Consider the following 20,644-nt stretch of genomic DNA (forward strand, 5'->3'; position numbering starts at 1 on the left):
GACCTAAGGTTAGCTTGGATAGGTTATCTCCAGTGTAACATCTGATGTTGTTTAGCTACCTCCAGTTCCTAAGGTGCTGCATTGTATCGCTAAGCCATGCGTCGGTAAGCTGCTACAGAACTTTTGGCAGCAGGAAAAGCTTAAGCTGGTGAGACGCATGATGATTAAGGATAAAAGATGCAATAATTATCATATAAAAACTTGTTTAAAGGTTGGTCAGTGACATCAGTTGAAACTACCTTTTAAAGTTGATGATATTACATCTTTTCAGGATACGCATAATGCAATCTTTAAGTTACTATTGTAAATTGCTTTTTAAAGGATGAAAAATTCAAAAAAGTTGAAAGTTTTAATTACTTTTATGCACATTGATATCAACTTTTAACGGAATCGCTAGACCTTGACAAATGCTATTTTTTGCCTCTTCATGGAATGTAAAAGGAAGCCAGTTCTACTACAAATCTGCAAACCGTGTTTAGTAGATCCAAGAAAAACTGTCAATGTGTTGGTTTGAACGAACGGAACAATGAGTAACTTGCTTTAGAAAAGGAGTATACTGAGTCGACTGAATGCAACCACGTTAATATTGAATACGCTGCCATAATGGAAAAAAAGCACTTTTTTATTTAAAGCTTCTAGAAACCTTAATTTTTCACTGATTTTTGATATCGAACGCATGATATCGAAGGTCGTATGCCCGGTTGTAGAAATCTAGGCCGTAAAAAGGTAGCATGAACGAACTTAGCGTTATAATATGAATTTGCATCATGTTATTTTTTCACATTTGTCATTTTATCAGAAAAATTATATGGAGAACTAGAACTAAGGTTGCTGGTACTAAACACGGTTCGCAGTATAGCAGATGTACCACATGAAGCTTCTAGAACTTCACTACGAGACATTAGTAGCCTCGAATATGCGAAGCAGTTGCTGTATACATAAGTGAAATAAAAGAAGTCCCGTTAATCAATGTGACGGCATTAGGTACGTATGACGTTTTCTGGATATTGTTGCACAAGTCGATATTGATCCACAATATAGAATAGACATTTGTTGTTAACACACGTGTTGTATCACTGTATTCCTGCTAATGAATTAACTGTGCTACCTTTGGAATTTTTATGAGTTCTTTTATCTGCATGTTTATTGTCCTTGACTTTCACTTTAAAGGAGGGCAGGGAAGAAAAGATAATTTCAAAAGAAGATTCTTACATACATTTTTTAAACAAATCGTAATGCAACTTATGACAGTTTATAGAATTGCACTCATTCCATTCAAAAATCACATTTTTTAAGCATTCACGTTGCTGCTCCAATACTGAATATATCACAAATGTATTTAAAAAGTCTAATCAATAGTGAAATGAAGATTCAACAAACAAGCACATATATCGTTCGTCTATTTAGTAAAAATTTTTACTCGCTTGAAATTATTTTAACTTCATATTTTATTCTCACGTAGATTTGTATACTTTTTTTGTATCAAATTTTTTTTTAAATGAAAGTGCCACACGTATTAGTGTAATAACACATAAATCATTGGGTAAATCTATGACGATTTGTCAATAATTCTTGGCCTCTTCAAATATTCAATAAAAATGTAAAATACAAAATAACAATTTATAGTTTATTTAGCAGAAATAAAGAAATAACTAATAACAAGGTTAACTTACTCTACTACAGATGCATCGTCTGCTCAAGGTGTAATAAAAACACAATTCTTAAATTTCACATTGCAAATTCGACATAATATAATATTCTATATAATATACAAAAGAGATATAAGTGTGTGATAAAAAGGTAAAGCTGTAGCAATAAACTGTATGTCATTTTTCTTGAATTCTAATGCAAAAAAACACTATTTATAAATGTTATAATAGTTGTCCCTAGAATCCGTCTTATTTGTATATAAATAACGACACAAGATGAAAAATGGTGTGTTCCATCAATTGAAACCATGCAATAAACTGGGCTACGTACAGAATGTACAATGTGTATAGATCATGTACTTCTGGAATGAAGTTCCTTTCCTCGCGTTATGAGTTTTGGATGCATGGGTGTTAGACCAAAAAAAGTGTAACAAGACTTTTTCCGACCCTGCTATAGTAGTAGAGCCGTGTATGAAGCTACACACACGGCCGCAAGCAGCTCTCTCTTTTCAAGCGCGCGCACCGAAGGACCCGACAGCTGTTTGGCCTCCTTTGGTTGTACTCAGCCAGTAGCTCCTCATACCCACGCTGTGTACCGTCAGCACTACCAACACATTTACAGCGGCCACTGTAACTATATACGTGAAGCTTAAATCAACATATAACGGATTAGTCTCTTCCCACATCCTGCACTTCGCGCTACTGAACTGATTTCACTCGCTGTAAAATCGGCTGCTTAATTTATTGCCCGAAAACAAAAAATACGATTCAATCTTATGTTTTTTAGTGAAGAAAAACTTGGTAATTTCCCTACAGAATTTCCCCTAGAAACACGGGAAAAATAGTTTTTTCCAAATCAAAAGTTGACTTTATTTATTTATTCGAAAATTTATAATAAGTTGTCAATTTTTTATTGAGATTTTTGATTTTATCTCTGCTGCTTCTATTATTCGTAAAGTAGTTTTACAACCGCCAACCCTTTTTGTCATCAAGATTGCTACAAAATGAGCATCTTTATAAACCCTTCATTTATTATTATAACACACTAATGGTAACAAACGGTAAAAAAAAATTTTTAAACCAAAAAACTTTTGATTGGTGTGGAAAAAAGAACTATCTTATGAATTTGTAAGTAACCGTGAAAAACATACATATATCGTTGCACAATAATAAGCTATTTTTTAAATTAGAAAAAAATTATTAGATTATGTTAATTAATTTTTTTAAGTAATACTTTAAAGTGTGGTTACAAACTTAATTGATGGTTTACAAGAATATTTGTGCTGTTGTGTTGACATGTCATAATTCATGTTTTTATGTTTTCCTGATTTCGTAGGACATCTGCGAACACCAGAAAAAATTTATGACTGTACTTGAACATTATACATACATAAATTACTGATTCACTTCGTCGATTTACTCTTCATAATCTGTTGTTTTTTTCAATTTCCCTGTAAGTTATCGTTGTTTATCGTATACATGATAAATATATTGTATCATTAATTTTTTAATTTCATTTCTTTGATATTTCATCCTGTACATTACGACTGTACGTAGTCAACGTCTACAAAAAAGCGAATGCAACTTCGTTCTGAACTGGGGTCCCTAGACCTCTGACGACTAATTTTTTTTTATATTTTACAGCCATTTCAGAGAACTAAGTTCAATAGTCTCTGCATTGCTGTGTTACTCTGCATATGTATGATATCGTCATTGGCAAATTAAAAAACTGCCTCAGATTAAATGTGATATATCACTTACACAGCAGTAAGAACCTTATCTTACATTGTTTCCGTACCATCAGACTACGCTTTGCAATTTGCACATTAGCAATTGGTTTCTCAGGGGTGCGAGCCAAGTATGTCAGATCGAGTCTTGAACTCGGAAGCTTGTGTCACCAAGCTCCTGAGCCATAAGAATCACAACCTTAACTATCGTGCCACCGTTATATCCATTATGTATAAAACTAGGTATATAGGAATATGGGAAGAATTTTCTCAACTGCCCCAGCGCCACCACAGACAGCCTGCGTGAGCGCTAAAGACGACTTTTTCATCTCGTCGTTTAGGCCTGGAAAGAATGTTTTAAAAATCACAAAAGCTAAAAGATGAGATGATTTTACTTGAGTATAGTCAATACAAAAAAAGGGTTTTTTTTTTAAATTTTCATGTAATAGGCCGATGAATACATAGATGCGAGTCACCGCGTAGCACGGCCGGCTGCTACGCGCCCGCCGCTGCTCCTAACGCTGCCACACACCGCGAGGCATTATTTTTATTTATTCCGAGTGTAAACAAGTACGCCTAATCTAAATACTGGTTAAGAAAAGTTTTGTCTTTGTATTTTGTTAACACTCTTTGATTATAATTATCAGGACATTACTATTTTCTGTCGTAAGTTGCACTTTTTTTTGAATTCCGTCTATTGAGAAAGTGATTTGCCTATAATACTTATTATTATAGTGATCTGAAACAAAGCTATGGTAACGCATCCGTGATTGCCAGCCATTTAATTGTTATGTTTTACTTTTTACAATCAGTATTTAAGATGTTTGTCTACTGTAATCCCTTGAATAAAGAGAATAATCACGTTAACAAAAATTGAGTGAAATTTACGCAATTGTTTAAAGAAAAATCTCCATTCATTCATGATAAGGCTATGATATGCTTGCAGTGCAAAATTTCAGCTTCCAAACTCAAAAATGAGGAAAAACGCCGTGACGATAAATACCTTAAAGCAGGTATCGCAGTGTTAGAGCAAATCAAAGGAAAGTTTGCATCGTTGGATAATTAACAGGAAAGAATTACGCTGCTTACACACGCCCCGAAATTTTGGAATCGACGCGATCTCATGGAAGAATTTGGATGCACTAAAAGAGAAACTAGAAAAGCCTTTGATGTAGTTGCAAAATATGGAATTTTATCGTAACCTGATGAAAAAAGGGTAAGGTATTTTCAGCCGATAGTGAGAATCGTATAAAAATTTTTTACGAACACGGTAAGGTAAGTGGTGTAGTGCCAGATGTAAAAGATTGCATTTCATTGAAGCAAGATAACGGTGATCAAATAAGAGTTTAAAAAAGCTTTTTACTTGGCAACTTGAACGAGTTATTTATTTTATTAAAAAAAGAAAACGAAAATATCAAAGTGAGCCTTACGCAGTTTGTTCAACTAAGACGGTACTCACAATGTTTGTGTGTGCGTGCACCATGAAAACGCCAAACTCATGTTAGATGCAATAAAATTAGGAGAGTTGACAAAACACTCAGCATCACCTTTTAAAACTTACGGAAACTGTCTGAATCTAATTGTATCTCACGATCCTTCTGAAAATTGTTTATTAGGAAACTGTTTAGATTTTCCGAATTGTAGAGGACTTAGATTAATGTTGCTGAAGTGCTTAGAAGCTAAAGATATTTTTGAGGTGAATTATTCAACATGGACTCAAACTGACCGATGCACAATAATTTCTTATTTATTGAGAATTTATGAATATTTGGGTTTATTAGGAGACAAATTAATTAAGTTTGAAACACACGATTTTTTCGCGAAGAAACAATCTGAATTCATCAAGAAGTTGAAAAATAATTTAGTTGATGGCAAGTTTATAGTCAGCTTTGATTTTGCGAAAAATTATGCGTTTGTGATTCGAAATTCAACGCAATCAATTCATTGGAACAATAACCAGACCACAATTTTTATCAGCATACTTTATGACTGAAAAGATGATGAGTTAAAGCACAAGAGTTTGGCAATAAAATCATATAATCTATCCCATGATTCGATAGCTGTACACTTATATCAGAAGATTATAATTGTTTATTTAAAAAAACACTTTGATCCAAAAAAAATTTACTACGTGAGTAACGGCGCTGCACAACACTTCGAAAATAAAACGAATTTTCATCTTCTTTCAAGTCAAGAAAATGATCACAACATTTTAGCAGAGTGGCATTTTCACGCCACAGCCCATGGAAAAGGAGCATGTGATGGAATAAGAACAAATCTGAAACGTGGTGCTCGACAATCGAGTTTGCAGCTCTCTGCAGGAAACCATATTTTAACGGCAGAAGATTTATTTTATTGGGCTGAAAAATATTGCAAGGAAACGACAGTTTTTTTCAGTAGTAAATCTGAGTACAAAGATACTGCCAAAACATTAAAAGATCGAATTTCAAACGCAAGAATGATTCCAGGGACTTTAAATTATCATGCTTTTATACCTACTAGTGACAATAAATTTATACTAAAAAATATTCCTGTAAGCGATAAATATGAAATATTCCCGAAGTTGAAAGGGCTTAAAATGGCATCAAAAAAGCCAATTCCACAATCCCAGTTTTCTTTGATCAGTTCTTTAGAATTTAGGGCTACTTCCAAGGGTCCTTTTTTTCATACTTGTTTCTTTTGATGCTATATCACTTTTTTTACAAACTTACCGTTTTATGCAACAATTAAAGGAATGCCTGATAAATTAACATATGTTGATAACCACATTTTTTTGCTTAATTCAACCTTTTCAAAGTCAGTGATAAATGTTACCGTTAATGTCTTGGTTACCTGATGGGTAATTGTAGTCTTTTCTTTGCTGAAACAGTACTTCAGTAGACAGAAGGTTTTATTATTTATAAGTTTCTATGGCTTGCTCAAGGTCTTTGCGCACCTTGAGTGTTAATTTCTTATCGTATGGACTTGGTTCAACAGCCTTCCTTGCTCATAAATCTCTTAGAATTCACACGGTCAGGGCTTGTTTACTACACTACCGAAATAAGGTTCAATGCATACGTGTGTATGAAGCATATAGGAAATTCATATTTAATATGTTCTTATTTGAGAATCATGGATTTACATTATTTCATGATATTATGTATTCAAAAAAGTAAAATGCTATGTAGACTCCTTCATACACGAAGCATGGGTAGTATGTATGGATAATTTGTGTATTTTATGACCCTCTAGAAGATGATAAAGAAAGAGTAAGGATATGATAGAAATGTTCTTGGTGTCAGCAATACTAGTGCTTTCACGTGAACTATTTCGGAACGGTTTTTATTGGATACCCACGATAGGTGTACTTATTTTGTGCTCATAACGGCGATTTCTTTTCACGAGGATTAGTTGCTCCCACTGTTATCTTCTTGTTGATTCAACGGTGATTATTTTAATTACAAGATAATAGTATGTATGATCTTTGAAGGAAAAAGTAAAAAAAAGGTATTAAGTACATGGATGGAAAAACGAAATTCAGGGCACTCAGCCTGGGGGTCTCCCTCAACAGGGTCTTCTTTTGCATAAGTCTATTCGCTTGGTTTTGGTAGAGTTACAGAAAAAAGACAGTGAGCTAAAAGGGTGCGAGCCTACCACTTGCTGTCGACTTCTTGCTGGAACTGCAACTCTACTCTAATTATTGCTTGCTCATCGCCTTGGTTTTCTCCCACTTGGTACAATGCGTCTTCTTCTTCTATAGAAAGGGGAAAATTTAATTTTAATACTATTTGGACGGTTTTTTTCGTTTTATCCATATATCACAATTCATAATTATATATTTTAATTAGAGTCTCCAATTTAACTTTTCATAAAACGTCAAGCTTATTTGTTATAATATTTTCTAATGTACGTTGTGTGGAACAGAATTTTCTATTGTAACTTGTAATACTCAGCCGTTATGTGTGATGGTATAAAAAATATATTGACATTTTAAAGGTTATTTACAATAAAAAAAGTAAATAACGTATGGTCCTCTGTTAACAATTTTAACAAATAAACTTAATTTACTGTGGAATATTAAACAATGTATCACCCTTCTGAGATTTTATAATTTACAGATTGATTCATGGTACATGTTAATTTGATTGATATAAGAAAAGAATAGTTTTTTCAATGCATTTTGTCCAATAATAACAAATTTACTTTTATCATTTAATTAGGCAAAGATAGATTACCATTAGGAGTTTAACATTAGGAGTAGTCTTTTTAAAAATTTCTTGCCCTAGAGGCAACATAAACGAGATGTTTTGAACAAAATAATTAATTATGTCTTATCTAGACATTCTATGCATTGTTCCCATTGCTTCGATTTTGATAGGGTCGCTGTTTTGGACAAAGATGGTAATATGGTAATAACTTTCGCAGGGAACTGGTTGAACTGCAGAATATTTTTTGGTTCCAAACTACACTAGGATAAGTCCATGCACATACCCTTACGTAATGTCAGAGTGATTCTGGTCCACGGTGACCATTAGGTTTGACTTATGAATTATAACATTATATGTGTCATAAATGACACTGTTATGTTAGCGCCTTCCACTCGTGGTAAAAGCTGGCGATCTAAAGGTATGCTCGCGTACCTTTTGGTACGCACATGAGAGAAAAATTAGTTTGCTTGTCGAAAATAAATTTTAATTAACGATGTCACTTGAAAGTTAAACGAAAGTGTAAAAATGTCGCATTTTTGTTGTATCCAATACGTAAAAATATAGAATCCGTTGAGCGAAATAGTAATCAAAACGATTGAACAGTGAAACTCAAGTAGAAAGAAAAAAATAGCTCTTCTGACGCTTTAATCGACTTGCTACCGTTTAAGATGAACGTATCTGGATACAAATTTTGTGGTGGTGGAACAAAACTATCGAAGCGCATTCAGAACGGTGATGTGGGTATAAACTTCTTAGACGAAGCAAGTTGTCAGCACGATCCTGGCTACGCTATAGAGAAGAAAAAAGGCGAATGTCTAAAAGCTGGGCGGAGATTAAATGAATTTTCTTTTTCGCACATGCTTGTTCGAAAAATACCGCTGGATGAGTGAACAGTCGCTTTATGGGCAGCATGCTGTAGTTGTAGCAAAATTACGTTTAAAAAGTTTTTTTACTTCAGCAGGCCATTGGATCTATGTTTAAAAAGAAAAAGAAAAAAAAGAATTATGCAGAGTACACTGCAAAAAGTTAACTATAAAACGGCGCAACCAACTGCATATATTGGTAGTAACAAACTCGTGAGTGCTGTGGAAAGTAAATGATTGTGTCGGAATGTTGTTAGTTATCTGTTGAGTCATGATGCCTATAATTTACAAAATAAATGTAAAAATTGTTTTCCCACAAATGGCTGTAATGTGCGTAACTTAGACAACGTACAGAAAACCAATTTAATAAACTTGATAGCAGTAGAAGCTTACATTAATGGTTGCTCTTACGTTTTCGTCGTCATCGATGTCATCAGCAAATACGCTCAAATAAAACTGATCAAGGATATTTTATCGAATAACATCGCCAAAGCGTATTTCATCATATTATATCAAGAAGTGGCAATCGCACACCAATGCTTCTTCAAATGTGTGAAGTTATAAAATTCTTATGACGCAAAATGCAATTCACCCCACGAAAAAGTAAAAGTCTATGAATATCACGTAACCCACTGTTAAAATCTAGAATAGTTGAATGTTTCATAAGAACTATTGAAGAAATAATATGTCGATAACAAACAACCGTTGCTCTGTGGACGTTCTTCCAAGTATGAAAGCGTAGAATCGCACGACGCATTTGTCGACAAAAACGGTGCCAGTTCGCACTTTGTTGTGAAAGTACGTAAAAACACAGTAACAGCGTTTGAGACTTCGTTCGTATTTCATGTTTATAGCTGGAAGGGATATCCTGAAAAATTTTATTTCTGGGCAAATGGTAATTATTTTGAAGATATTAAAAAACAAATTAACTACAACGGTATGCAGGATTGCCCTGATGATACTACTACGCATAACGTGACTAGATTTACTCAGCAAATCGGTTATCAGGGCCAATAAACTGTTGGTGTAGTAGAGATTTAGTTATTATTTATTTATTATTTATTATTTATTATTATTTATTATTATTTATTATTTAGTTATTACCGTCGTTTTGACACGTGGTAGAAGTTAGCGAGAAAATAATTATCGTGACAAGCGTACCGGAGCTACACGATGTTGTACACAGAGAAGTCTTATAATTTGTGTGGATCACTATTTACGCCCTGGTCTATTCACAAATATCGCGAAAATTATACGAAAAATCAGTATTTTTGATGCTACGTGAGATCACGTAGCTGTTAGTTTGGAAAGAGGTGATTACTTAACTGCTAAGTTAGTCTGATACGAAACAGTGCGCAGTAAACACGTATATCGTGTTAGTATTATTTAAAAAACTACGTAAAATCTTAGGTCTCAAAAGTGCAACAATTTTTTCCTTGGAAAATAACGAAATCGCATCCCTTTGTCCAGTAAATTTTGCTGATGTCTATTACTAACAGTGACACTCGTAAACCATACATCGTAAGAGTACAGGCAAAAGATAAAGACTGAGAAAACGTGTAAGCCAGACGAAAATAAAAAGAGAACAACAAATCAAAAAAAGAGTGTTGTATGTCCAAAGAAAAAGAAGAAAAAAGGAAAGAGAACAGCAAAAGATATTTTTTTTATGTAAAATGAAAAAATAGTTTTTTTACTTAATTACTCTTGCAAGTGCTCGAAGTCTGAGCTTCTTTTGTTTGATATTCCACCAACTTTAACAAGAGATTAACATCGAGAGATTACTCTGGATGCAACACAAGCTGATATTCATCGCTCACAGATAGTTCTCAATCAAATTAGTCGTACCTGCTAATGGTGACAAATAAATTGATCATGCACACTTAACGTATCAATTTAACTGTGAATGGAGGTTAAGATCTAAATGCTGCCATAGAATTTAGCTTCTATATATTGCATATGCTGACAGAGCGTATCTGAAAACTTTTTGAGTTTCAGGCCTATGGATAAATTATCTCACTTAACGATTTAAGTGTTGTGTATCCATATAGCGACAAAGATAGACGATCTGTTGAATGCCAACACAAGACTCGTCAAGCGCCCCACATTACTACTAGTTAACTAGTGTTAAGGTTAAATTGCGATTAGTAAAATTTCGCGCCGTGTTTTGCCTCATAGATATCTTGAGGTTGGTTTTTTTTTGCATCGAAAAAGCAAAGCTTTGAGTTAAACGTGTTAAATTAATTTCATTCGTTTTAGTAGCACGTGTCAAAGCTTGTCAAAAAGTATGGAAAAATATTTATTTTATTTATTTATTTATTTTTTTATTTATTTCATACTCCGTCCCTTACGGGTTTGGAGGGGTTCCGTAACATTTTGTACATTTAATATATACTTAATCTACGCTACATACTGCATTCATTTTTACTTTAACTGTTCTTAATATCTACTTTGTCTTTTTTATAATAAAATTGAAATAAAACAAATTTAATATCACTACAATTCCAATTCTACAAAACTCAATTCTCAAACTTCAAAATTAAACACATGCCTATCAAAAATTCAACAATTTACAACTTACATTATCAAAAATTATCAAAATTTCCTATATTTAATTCAGTAAACAAATTTTCTAATACTACTTAACAATCAAAAATTTCAAAAATTAACAACTCTTTTCTTTAAATTGTCCATATATTTTTGTATTCTTCATTCTTCCTTGCATTTCTTTTTCTCTCTTCTTTCTTGTCCTACTAATCCTTCTTCTCTCTTTACTACCTTAACTTTCTGCATACTTTCTTTTATCTTTTAGATCTTTTCTGACTCCTTCCTTTTTCTGATTACTTTTCTTAGCACTTCTATCTCTTTTGCATCGTGGCTTAGTATTTTTTCCATTTCTTCTTCATTTCTCGTATCTCCGCAAATATTTAGTATGTGTCTAAGATCTTCTTCCTCCTCCTTGCATAATCTACACTTTTTATCCTCCTCTCCTTTCCAGTATTCTCTACTTCTGCATTCATTTCCGCATCTAAACCTTGCTACTAACTTTCTATCCTTTAATGGCATATCCTTTTTCAAGTATTCTGGTTCCTCTTCTGTTCTTATACCTTTATATGTTCTGTTGTACCGTGAATTCTCTATCTTTTCCAATCTCTTCTCTTTTTCTTTTCTTTCCTTGTTCATTAATATTTTTTCTCTTACTTCCTCCCTAAATTCTACTCCTTTCATAAATCTTGTTTCTTTTACTTTCTCTTCCCGTAGTAATTCAGCTCTCTTTTTTGAATCCTTTCCTATTCTCTCTCTTTCCTTGTCCTTGTCCTTTTCTCTTATGCATTCTTTTACTAATTTTATGTCTGACTCCCTAATTTTCTCTTCAAACTTTAACGCTCTCCTTAACGCTTTTATACTCATCCTTTCTAATCTGCACTCCTCTTCCACTATATAATTTGGTGTATTGCTGTCTAACCCTAATATCCATTTCATATATCTTCTCTGTATACTTTCTAGTCTTTCTTCTTCTTCCTAGCCCCACACTTCCGCACCAAATAGCGCTATACTTTCTACTAGGGCTGTAAATAATTTTCTTCTTTTTTTGTAGCTATTCTTAAATATTCTTTCTCCTATGCTCCATGCATTTTTCATAGCTATCACTGCTTTTCTTTTCCTTTCTTCTATATGCCTATCGTTTCTCCCATTTTTCTGTAGTATATATCCTAAATATCTTATTTCATTTACTTCTTCTAATTCCTTACTCCCCCACTTCCATCTTCTATCATTCCTCTTTCTTTTTTCGAACACTAAAATTTTCGTTTTTTCCTCACTTAAAATCATCTTCTTTTTATTTGTGTACTTTTTGAATCTTTTTAACATCTCTTTCAATTCTTCTTCTCTATCTGCTATTAATACTATATCATCCGCGTAAGATAGACTCCATACTTTTTCATTACCAACTCTGCATCCTCCCACCTGCCCTTTCTTTAATTCCTGCTCCAGATCCGCTAAGTACACGTTAAACAGCGTCGGGCTCAGTGGGCAGCCTTGCCTCACACCTTTCTCTGTCCAAAATTCCTTGGATTCCTCTTCTCCAACTTTAACTACATTTCTCGTTTCTTTATAAATATCCATAATCCTATTTCTTAGCTTTTCACTCACTTCCATTTCTATTAATCTTTCTTTTAAAACTTTCCTATCCACTCGATCAAATGCTTCCTTTAAATCAATAAAACATGTAAATAATTTTTCTCTTTTTTTGCTTAATTTTTCCTCAACAATGTGTTTCAATGTATATATAGCTTCTATTACTCCTCTCTTTTCTCTAAAACCAAACTGACTTTCTGATAATTTACCTTCGATTTCCTTTTTTAACATCTCATTTAACATACTCGCATAAATCTTATAAGCTGTACATGTCAATGTAACTCCTCTATAATTTTCTAACATATCTTTATCACCTTTTTTGTGAATCAAACAAATCGTACCTTGTCTCCACTGATCCGGTAATTCTCCTTTTTCCCATACTTTTTTCAGCAATTCCCACAGAGCTGCATCCACTTCTCCTGGCATGTACTTCCATACTTCATTTTCCAGCTTATCTTCTCCTGGTGCTTTTCCTACTTTTAATCTGGCTATCTGCCTCTCGAACTCTTCCTTGCTCATTTCTTCCTGATCCTCTGCATTTGTTCTTGCCTCATCCTTTCTTGTCTCTTCCCTCACATTTCCTTCTTCATTCTTCCCATCTAACTTTTCCATAAAATACCTTCTCCACTCTTCTACTGTGAACTTTTTGGATATTTCTCTCCTTCGTTTTTTCCTGTACTTGTTTATATATTTCCACACTTTGCCTTCCGATGTTGCCTTTTTTATCTCTTCTTCTTCTAATCTTTCAAACCTTTTCCTTTTTGCCTCACACCAGTTCCTATACTCTCTTTTTTTATCTATGTAATAACTTCTTTCTATTTTCTTTTTCCTCCACCTTTTCATTATTCTTCTTAAATCCTTCTTCTTCTCCTTCCATTCATTATCGTGCCATTTTTTATCCCCCATCTTCCACACTCTACACTGTTTTTCCACCTTAGGTACTGCACTATCTATTTTTTCTTTCAATTCACTCCATCTTTCTTCAATCTCTTTTCCCTTTCTCTCCCAGTCTTTACACCGTTCTCCATACTGATCAATCAATTCTTGAGTCCAATCCCTCCTTGCCTTTGTTCTCTCTTCTTTCTCTACAATTCCTACCTCTACTTCCTTTTCTAGGTATACTTCTAGCGGCATATGATCTGATTCCGTTCTTTGTCCTATCTTCATTTCCTTAATCTGATCTAACGCTTCTTGACATCCTATTGCGTAATCTATTACCGACTCTCCTCTGCTACCAACGTATGTGAATTCTCCTTCTTCTCCTTTTTGCCCATTTACTATACACCATCCTTCTTCTGTTATTTCTTTTATTAGTCTTCTACCTTCCTCATTGATCTTTTCGTCTTTCGACTTTCTTAACCTTACATCCTTGTCGTCACTATCACTCTCACTATCGCTTTCATTAATCCAACCTCCTTCTCTCCCAGTTCTTGCATTGCAGTCTCCTAGTATAAGTACGCATCCACTTTTCTTCGTTTTTACTTTTTCCTTTATAATTCCCATCGTCTCTGCTACATTTTGACTATATACTCCTATGATCTTCCAGTTCTGATTTCCGTGTTTAATCTCCTGCATTACTATATTATCGCTCCATACTTCATGATTTCTACTCTCCAATTTTTTGCTTATTCCTAATATTACTCCTCCTTTCGCTCTACCTTTTTTACGCTCTCTAGTCGCTGCTATACACTTCCACTCATAGCTTTTTGGCAACTCACTTTCTACATTAGTCCACTTGTCCTTTTCCAACCATGTCTCTACTAACATTATCACATCAAACTCATTTAAATACTTCCACACTTCACTGTCCTTATTTAGCACTCCCGCAATGTTCCACGCACAAACACTACCATTTCTTCTTCTCACTCCCTCCTCCTCTACATCTTCTTGTTTTCTTCATTCTTGGCTCCTTCTTCTTTCCTCTGTAAAATCTCCTTTCCTTTCATCAAATCTAAGCCATTTACCATCGATCAAAATCTTCATATATCCAACTTTTGTATTTTTTCCTTTGTTCCTCTGCTCTTTTGACTTGTTTAAAATAAATCTTTGGATCTCTCTTTCTCTCTCTGTTAAATCGCTTTCTATGTAAACTCCTCTCTCCAGATGTTTTTTATTTCTCATTACTTCTTCTTTCATTTCTTTACTTGCCAGCCTTACTACCACCAACTTTCTCACATTTTGCCCAGCGTTTACACTTATCACTTTGGCCTTCTCTATCTTGACTTTTATTTTTATTTTTTGTTCAATATACTCTTCGACCTTCTTCTCCAGATTCTCTCCTTCAATATTTGCTCCTTTTATAACAATGTTCGGTCTCCTTTTCTCTCTCTCAGCTTTTTCTGTTTCCCATTCCAACTTGCTTATTCTTTCTTCTAACGCCTTCTTTTCTTCTATCCACTGTTGCCTTTCTTTTATCCACATCTGTTTTTCTTCTTTCCAATCTTCTTCTCTTCTTTCTAGACTACTAATCATGCTGTCCAACTTCCTTTCCAACCTGCTCATCTTCTCGTTTAATTCTTTATTCTCCTGATTTTCTTTTGTAAAATTCAATAGAGTCTGTTCCTTTAATTTTGTACTTGTATTATTTCTTGTATTCATACTTGCTGCAGGCGGCTTTCCTGTCATTTTTAAATTTTGCCGATAATGCAGTTTTCTTCTTTACCGACAACCACTTCTATCTGTCAAAAATTCTATTTACCGGCCTTACTCAACAAAGTAGTGATCTTCCTTACCGACCTCACAATTGTTTTTTTTAGGGACCTTCCTTATCTACCTCTCAGATTACCCCTTTTATCGACCTCTTTCTCCAATTGCTGCTTCTTTCTTCCTGTAATATCTTTTCTAACCTCACTTTCTTTCGAACTTCACTGCACTTTTTCTTTTACTATCACCACTTTCACCTGTTTTCCTGTCCTCTTGTCTCTCGTTTTTCCGCTCACTAATACCTTTCTTTATTATCCCCTATTCTTACTACCCACTCCTTACTTGCCTTACACGTGTTCTCTTTACGCAGCCACTACCACACTAATCTCACTTCATCCTTTCAAACTTTCATAATTATTCACTTTACACTTTTTTCTCTGCTGCTTCTTCACTTTTTACACTTCCTCGTACTTTTATTTCTTTTAATTTTCACTTTCATTACTTTTTAATTACTCTTTCCTACGGAGCGCTCTCTCGACACGTCCGCACTCTCTCGCATGCACAACGGAACTCTATGGAAAAATATCTACTCATGCGTATTGAAGTGAAACCTGTGGCAATGCATAGTGGTATTTATGGTAAAACTTCTTATAATATTATTTTTGGACCATTACCCAAAGTAATAGTCATTGGTTTTGTTAAAAATCAAGCTAATAATGTCTATGAATCTGCTTAGTTTTTAGTATTTTATTATTAATTTTCTCTATTAGTACATTGATAACTTGAGAGTCTCTATTTATTGCAAAAGATGGTAAATAACAATGGTGATGTACTAAAAGACTTCAGTTGGTATAATTACAGTAAAATATTTAGATTCCACGTATACATGTGCAGCGCTTTTACGTATCTTAATATCTCTTACTTTTACCGTCCGTGCTCTTTTTTTCCTCATTACTTTCCAAGTATTAAATTCTTTAGTGCATGCGTATTATTTACAGGGCGCAACAATTCTCTCAAGCACATCCTAGCTACTATTAGATTTAATGGGTTACATTTTTTAATAAATACTTTAAATCATGTACCGATCTTTGAAAAACTTAGAGTGACTTTACCCGATGAGCTGCTCAGGTGTTGGCTTTCCTTTAAAGTGCCTGGCTACTCATCCCAACGAAATAGCCCGAGAAAAAAATCTCTATAATTTTTTACGGGATTCGATCTCTCAACCCTTCAAGTTTCTTCTACCACTGTCAACCGCTAAGCCATAGAAGCTCTGATTGAAGCTTGTATTTTAAAAGAAAAAAAAGTAGGAAGAGCTTCTAGATGGACAACAAAGAAGAAATATAAAAAATATTTATTTAAAATGCTGAATTGGATAGTAATTAGGCAGCTGAAAACTTACTAAAAAGATGAAATCAGAGAAATGAAAATCTTAACTGTTTTGAATTGAGGTGGTGAAACAGAGGGTTTTAAAGAAGTACGAAATAGAGCAAGAATTGAAGATTTATTAAATAATGAGGCAAGACGAGCACATTCAAAAACATACTTGTAGATTTGTATCTAAAAAAGACATTGCTAAATACTTAATATGGAGTTTGAACAATTCAGACTTAATAATACTTGAAGAATACTTAGTAGAGATTTATTAAATTATTTAAGTAGGATTTGATTTAAAAAATTAGTAAATACAGCTTATGTAAAGATAGTAATTTGGCAAGGGGTCTTGAGATGAATTTTTTCATTCGGAAACAACAGTGTGAAACGTGGCATGTTGTGATAAAAAATTTAAGAAAACAAAAATTTGAAGTTTGAACCTAAAAATAAAAAATATTTTACTTGTATCTTATAATACGTTTAATACATCAGGGTACATCACAAAAAGTTTATCTATCAAGTGGCATGATCATGCCTAAGCAAAAATGGTATCTTTTACATGCGCTAGTATAGTTACTTATACAACTTTAATTTGTGCCCCTACATGTTTTACGTGCAGGTGATGTATGTATAAATATACTGATATATATGACGACACCATTTATGCTAAGGTAAAATAGTGCCACCACTTTTAAACTTAAAACATTTAAGTTGTTAAAAGTTAAGCTTAGAAAAATAGATTTTTATTTATTTATACTTTAACCTTTATTTTACTCATTATTTAATATCATTATATTATGTGAATTGAACTATTTCTAATATTTCAAAACCTGTAATTCTAAATTTTAGTGTCTTCAAGTCATTTTACAAGATCATAATTATGGTGCTCCTCTACCTCGCACACCGCCACCTCATACACCGACTGAAGTTATAAAAAATCCGTTAAAAGAGTTAGATCCCTTGATTAAGGTTGTAAAACAAACATCTCAGATTTTGAATCAAGGTAAGTGCTTTTAGATATTGGATTCACATTTTATAACGTGTATTTCTACATCATATTAATTAAAACTGAAAATTATCTTACAGTGGACGATGATACAGCTAGTGCTATAAGCAGTGAAGTTGGTCGTGAAATTGAACCAGAAGGAGAGGAAACTGAAACTGCCCCAGAGGGTGGAGATGATGAAGACAGTATCACTCGCTGCATATGGTATAGACCTTATAACTATTTATAATAAAACATATTTCTTAGCCTTTGTTTGAACTTGTCTTATTTTAAATAATAGTAGTCAAGCTTGTTTAACTGTTAAATTGCATCACGGTTACTCATGGTACTTAAGAGGGAAGTTGTAGTTTTGTCTCGAGATCTCAATCTAGACGTTTGATTACTCTCACCTTTTGTTTAACATATTTAAACTTTGTGAAAAGATTTGATGAATGTAAAAACAAAAGAAAAAGCGAATGTCATAGTCTATTTATTTATATAGTTTTATTTATCTATATTTTTCCAGTGATTTTGAACATGACGATGGTTACATGATATGCTGTGATCAATGTTCGTAAGTATAACACATTTAATATACTTAGATATTATTAATACATTATAGAAACGAGTTAAAAGTAACTCAATTATATGGAAATGAAACCGTAACCAAAAATGTATTTGTTCATCCACTCTATATAACTGAAAATAAACTTGTTAATACACTCTAAATTATATCTTGATAGTACACTATGACGGAGACGAAGATTCTGAGGTTCTGTGATATAGTGGTAAAACGTTTGACTCAATTTCAGCTACCTTTCATTTAAGATGAAAGCCTGATATCAAAAATACAGTATCATTTACAAAGTGTATAGGATATTGAATAAGCTTAAGGATATTAAATAGTTTATTAAACAGTTAAATGATTTAGAAAATGATTTAGTCATTTTGAATCTTTTACCATGACAAACACCGTCTGATACACTGAAATTTCGTATTAACACGATTGTTGTATCAATACTTGAAGTAAATATAAGTCAGGATTTTCATTAAAAAATTACACAATATATTGATCGTAGATGTTTAAGTTCCATAGAAGCTGCAGAAAGATTACTGGAATTACAGTATGTGGTAGAAGTTATGGAGTGACTTATCTAGTCAAGGCTTTTTCAAGATTAGTTTAAACTAAGTAAAGTCTAAAATTTTAAACATATTGAAATATTTAAATATTTCTAAATACCATATTTCTAACAACAAAATAAAAAGTTGAAAAAGACGACCATAGGTCAAAAAATATATTACTGTAGGTAAATTTAGTGTCTTTCTTCTAAAAGACCAGTAACGGTTTCTTCAATAATTAATATTGAATAAAAAAAGGTGCTTTATGATTTATAGATTTCAAAAAACACAAAAATTTTGCGTATACATTACAAAAAAACTGTTTTTAGCATGGGTTGAATACAGCACGATTTCTAATAAAGTTTTGATGAAGCAGTTACTGTTATGAGACCATTTTTGGGTCAGAAATGAGAAATATAAAAACTTTGATTCACCTGTACCTTTGACTAATAGTAAAAAAAAAAACACAATAACATAAATAATGTAACTCAGAGTAGAAGAACGTTTAATAAATTGTATCTTCTGTCAAACGATACAAAAATTATATTTATATTAAAATATGTGAGATTAGACATTTTAATTTTTTTCTTCAAACCTTTTGAAAATAAAAAATATTGCTTTGTATTGAGAAATTGTAGTTACGAATGACATAAACTAATTATATTTGAATATTATTGAACAAAAAGGCAAAAACGAAATAAAACTTGATCTGTTTACATCGATTTATGTTGGTTCAAAAATTATATTGTCACACAAAAAAATCAAATGTTACAAGCGTAAATATTTGATACATTAAATTAAAAGACACTTGTTTCAAATTAAAGTAGTCGTGAGTTGGTGGTCAAAGTCTATAGGGGAGCGAAATCCCACTTATACATTTAAACGTGTGTGTGTGTGTGTAGGTGTAGGTGAGGGTGTGTGTAGGTAGGTAGGTGGGTGGTATGATTGTATAATAATAATATAGTATAATAATGCATGGTAATCAAGTATAAATAGAATGATCAATACAATCTACTGAGCTAAGCTCTTTGTGGCAGCTTCCTGAAAACAAATGATTTTTTTTTTTTACACTTTTTTGCTGTACCCTTTACCTTTCATAATAAAATACTTTTGGAGTATAACAGAATGTATAGTATAATTTCAACTAATTAATCACTATTTCTCTTCATTGTTATCACCAAATAAGTGTGTTTGCTTTTAAAAGTACTATTATAAATAATTTTTGATGAAGCTAAAACGAGTGAAATAAAAATAAAGAAAAAACATTGAAGGCCAATTAAAATGCAATGGGAACAGCGTTGGCTTAATGGTAAGCGTGCTTGTTACTGATATAACACCGTTATAGGGGTCGTTGGTTAGATTCCCGTTGAGTGCAGATTTTTTCAGAAACTGTTTTCACTAGAAATAGTTTCTATGAAACCCCGGGTGTTTTGAGGCAGGTTTTTTCGTAGAATTTTTCTTCATAGTGATTCCAGGTTTAGTTTCTTACCCCGCAGATCTTCCACTCTGGGTGAATGCGTAACAGTGTTAGGGCTGTAGGTAGGGTTCAGTGGATCCGATGCCAGGCGTCAAGCAGGGATTGCTGACTTTACCGGCAAGAAGTGGTCCCTGCAACAAGAAGCTTTCTAGTTCAAACATTAAATGTTGTTGTAAACATTTTATCAAATATGTATTTAAAAAAAATAATTTGAATCAGTTTAATTGACGTCATGTTAACATATTTTGTTGTGAGATTCGGTATTTGAAAACTTCATTTTTCATTTGGTAGTCGTATTAATAAGAAATACGTGATTTATAGTTAAAAAATAATTAAAATGATAGTCAATAGCAAAAAATTTTTTAAAATACGTATCAAAATGTCATCCTAAACACATAGTCTCCCAAGAATCGTCACCAAATTTACTATGACTTTGATTCTTAGCAAGTAACACGTAATAAGCGGGCGTAGAAAAATTGGTTCCCAAAT

The 20,644-nt window shown here is 33.0% G+C and overlaps 1 protein-coding gene across 7 annotated transcripts in view; it reads left to right on the plus strand.

Moving 5' to 3' along the window:
• Nucleotides 1-20,644, plus strand: part of upSET (SET domain-containing protein upSET) — a 485,572-nt gene that overhangs the window by 160,081 nt on the left and 304,847 nt on the right. For all 7 annotated transcript variants that reach the window (XM_089595068.1, XM_089595072.1, XM_089595071.1 and 4 more), the window contains 3 exons: nucleotides 17,424-17,577; nucleotides 17,661-17,784; nucleotides 18,086-18,133. In XM_089595068.1, the coding sequence (XP_089451194.1) occupies nucleotides 17,424-17,577; nucleotides 17,661-17,784; nucleotides 18,086-18,133 (326 nt within the window). The remainder of the gene's footprint in view (nucleotides 1-17,423; nucleotides 17,578-17,660; nucleotides 17,785-18,085; nucleotides 18,134-20,644) is intronic.

The sequence above is a fragment of the Copidosoma floridanum genome, unplaced genomic scaffold (genome assembly GCF_036245765.1).
Source record: "Copidosoma floridanum isolate Cflo_tuat_1 unplaced genomic scaffold, Cflo_Japanese_pri ptg000024l, whole genome shotgun sequence".
In the NCBI taxonomy this organism is placed as follows: domain Eukaryota; kingdom Metazoa; phylum Arthropoda; class Insecta; order Hymenoptera; family Encyrtidae; genus Copidosoma; species Copidosoma floridanum.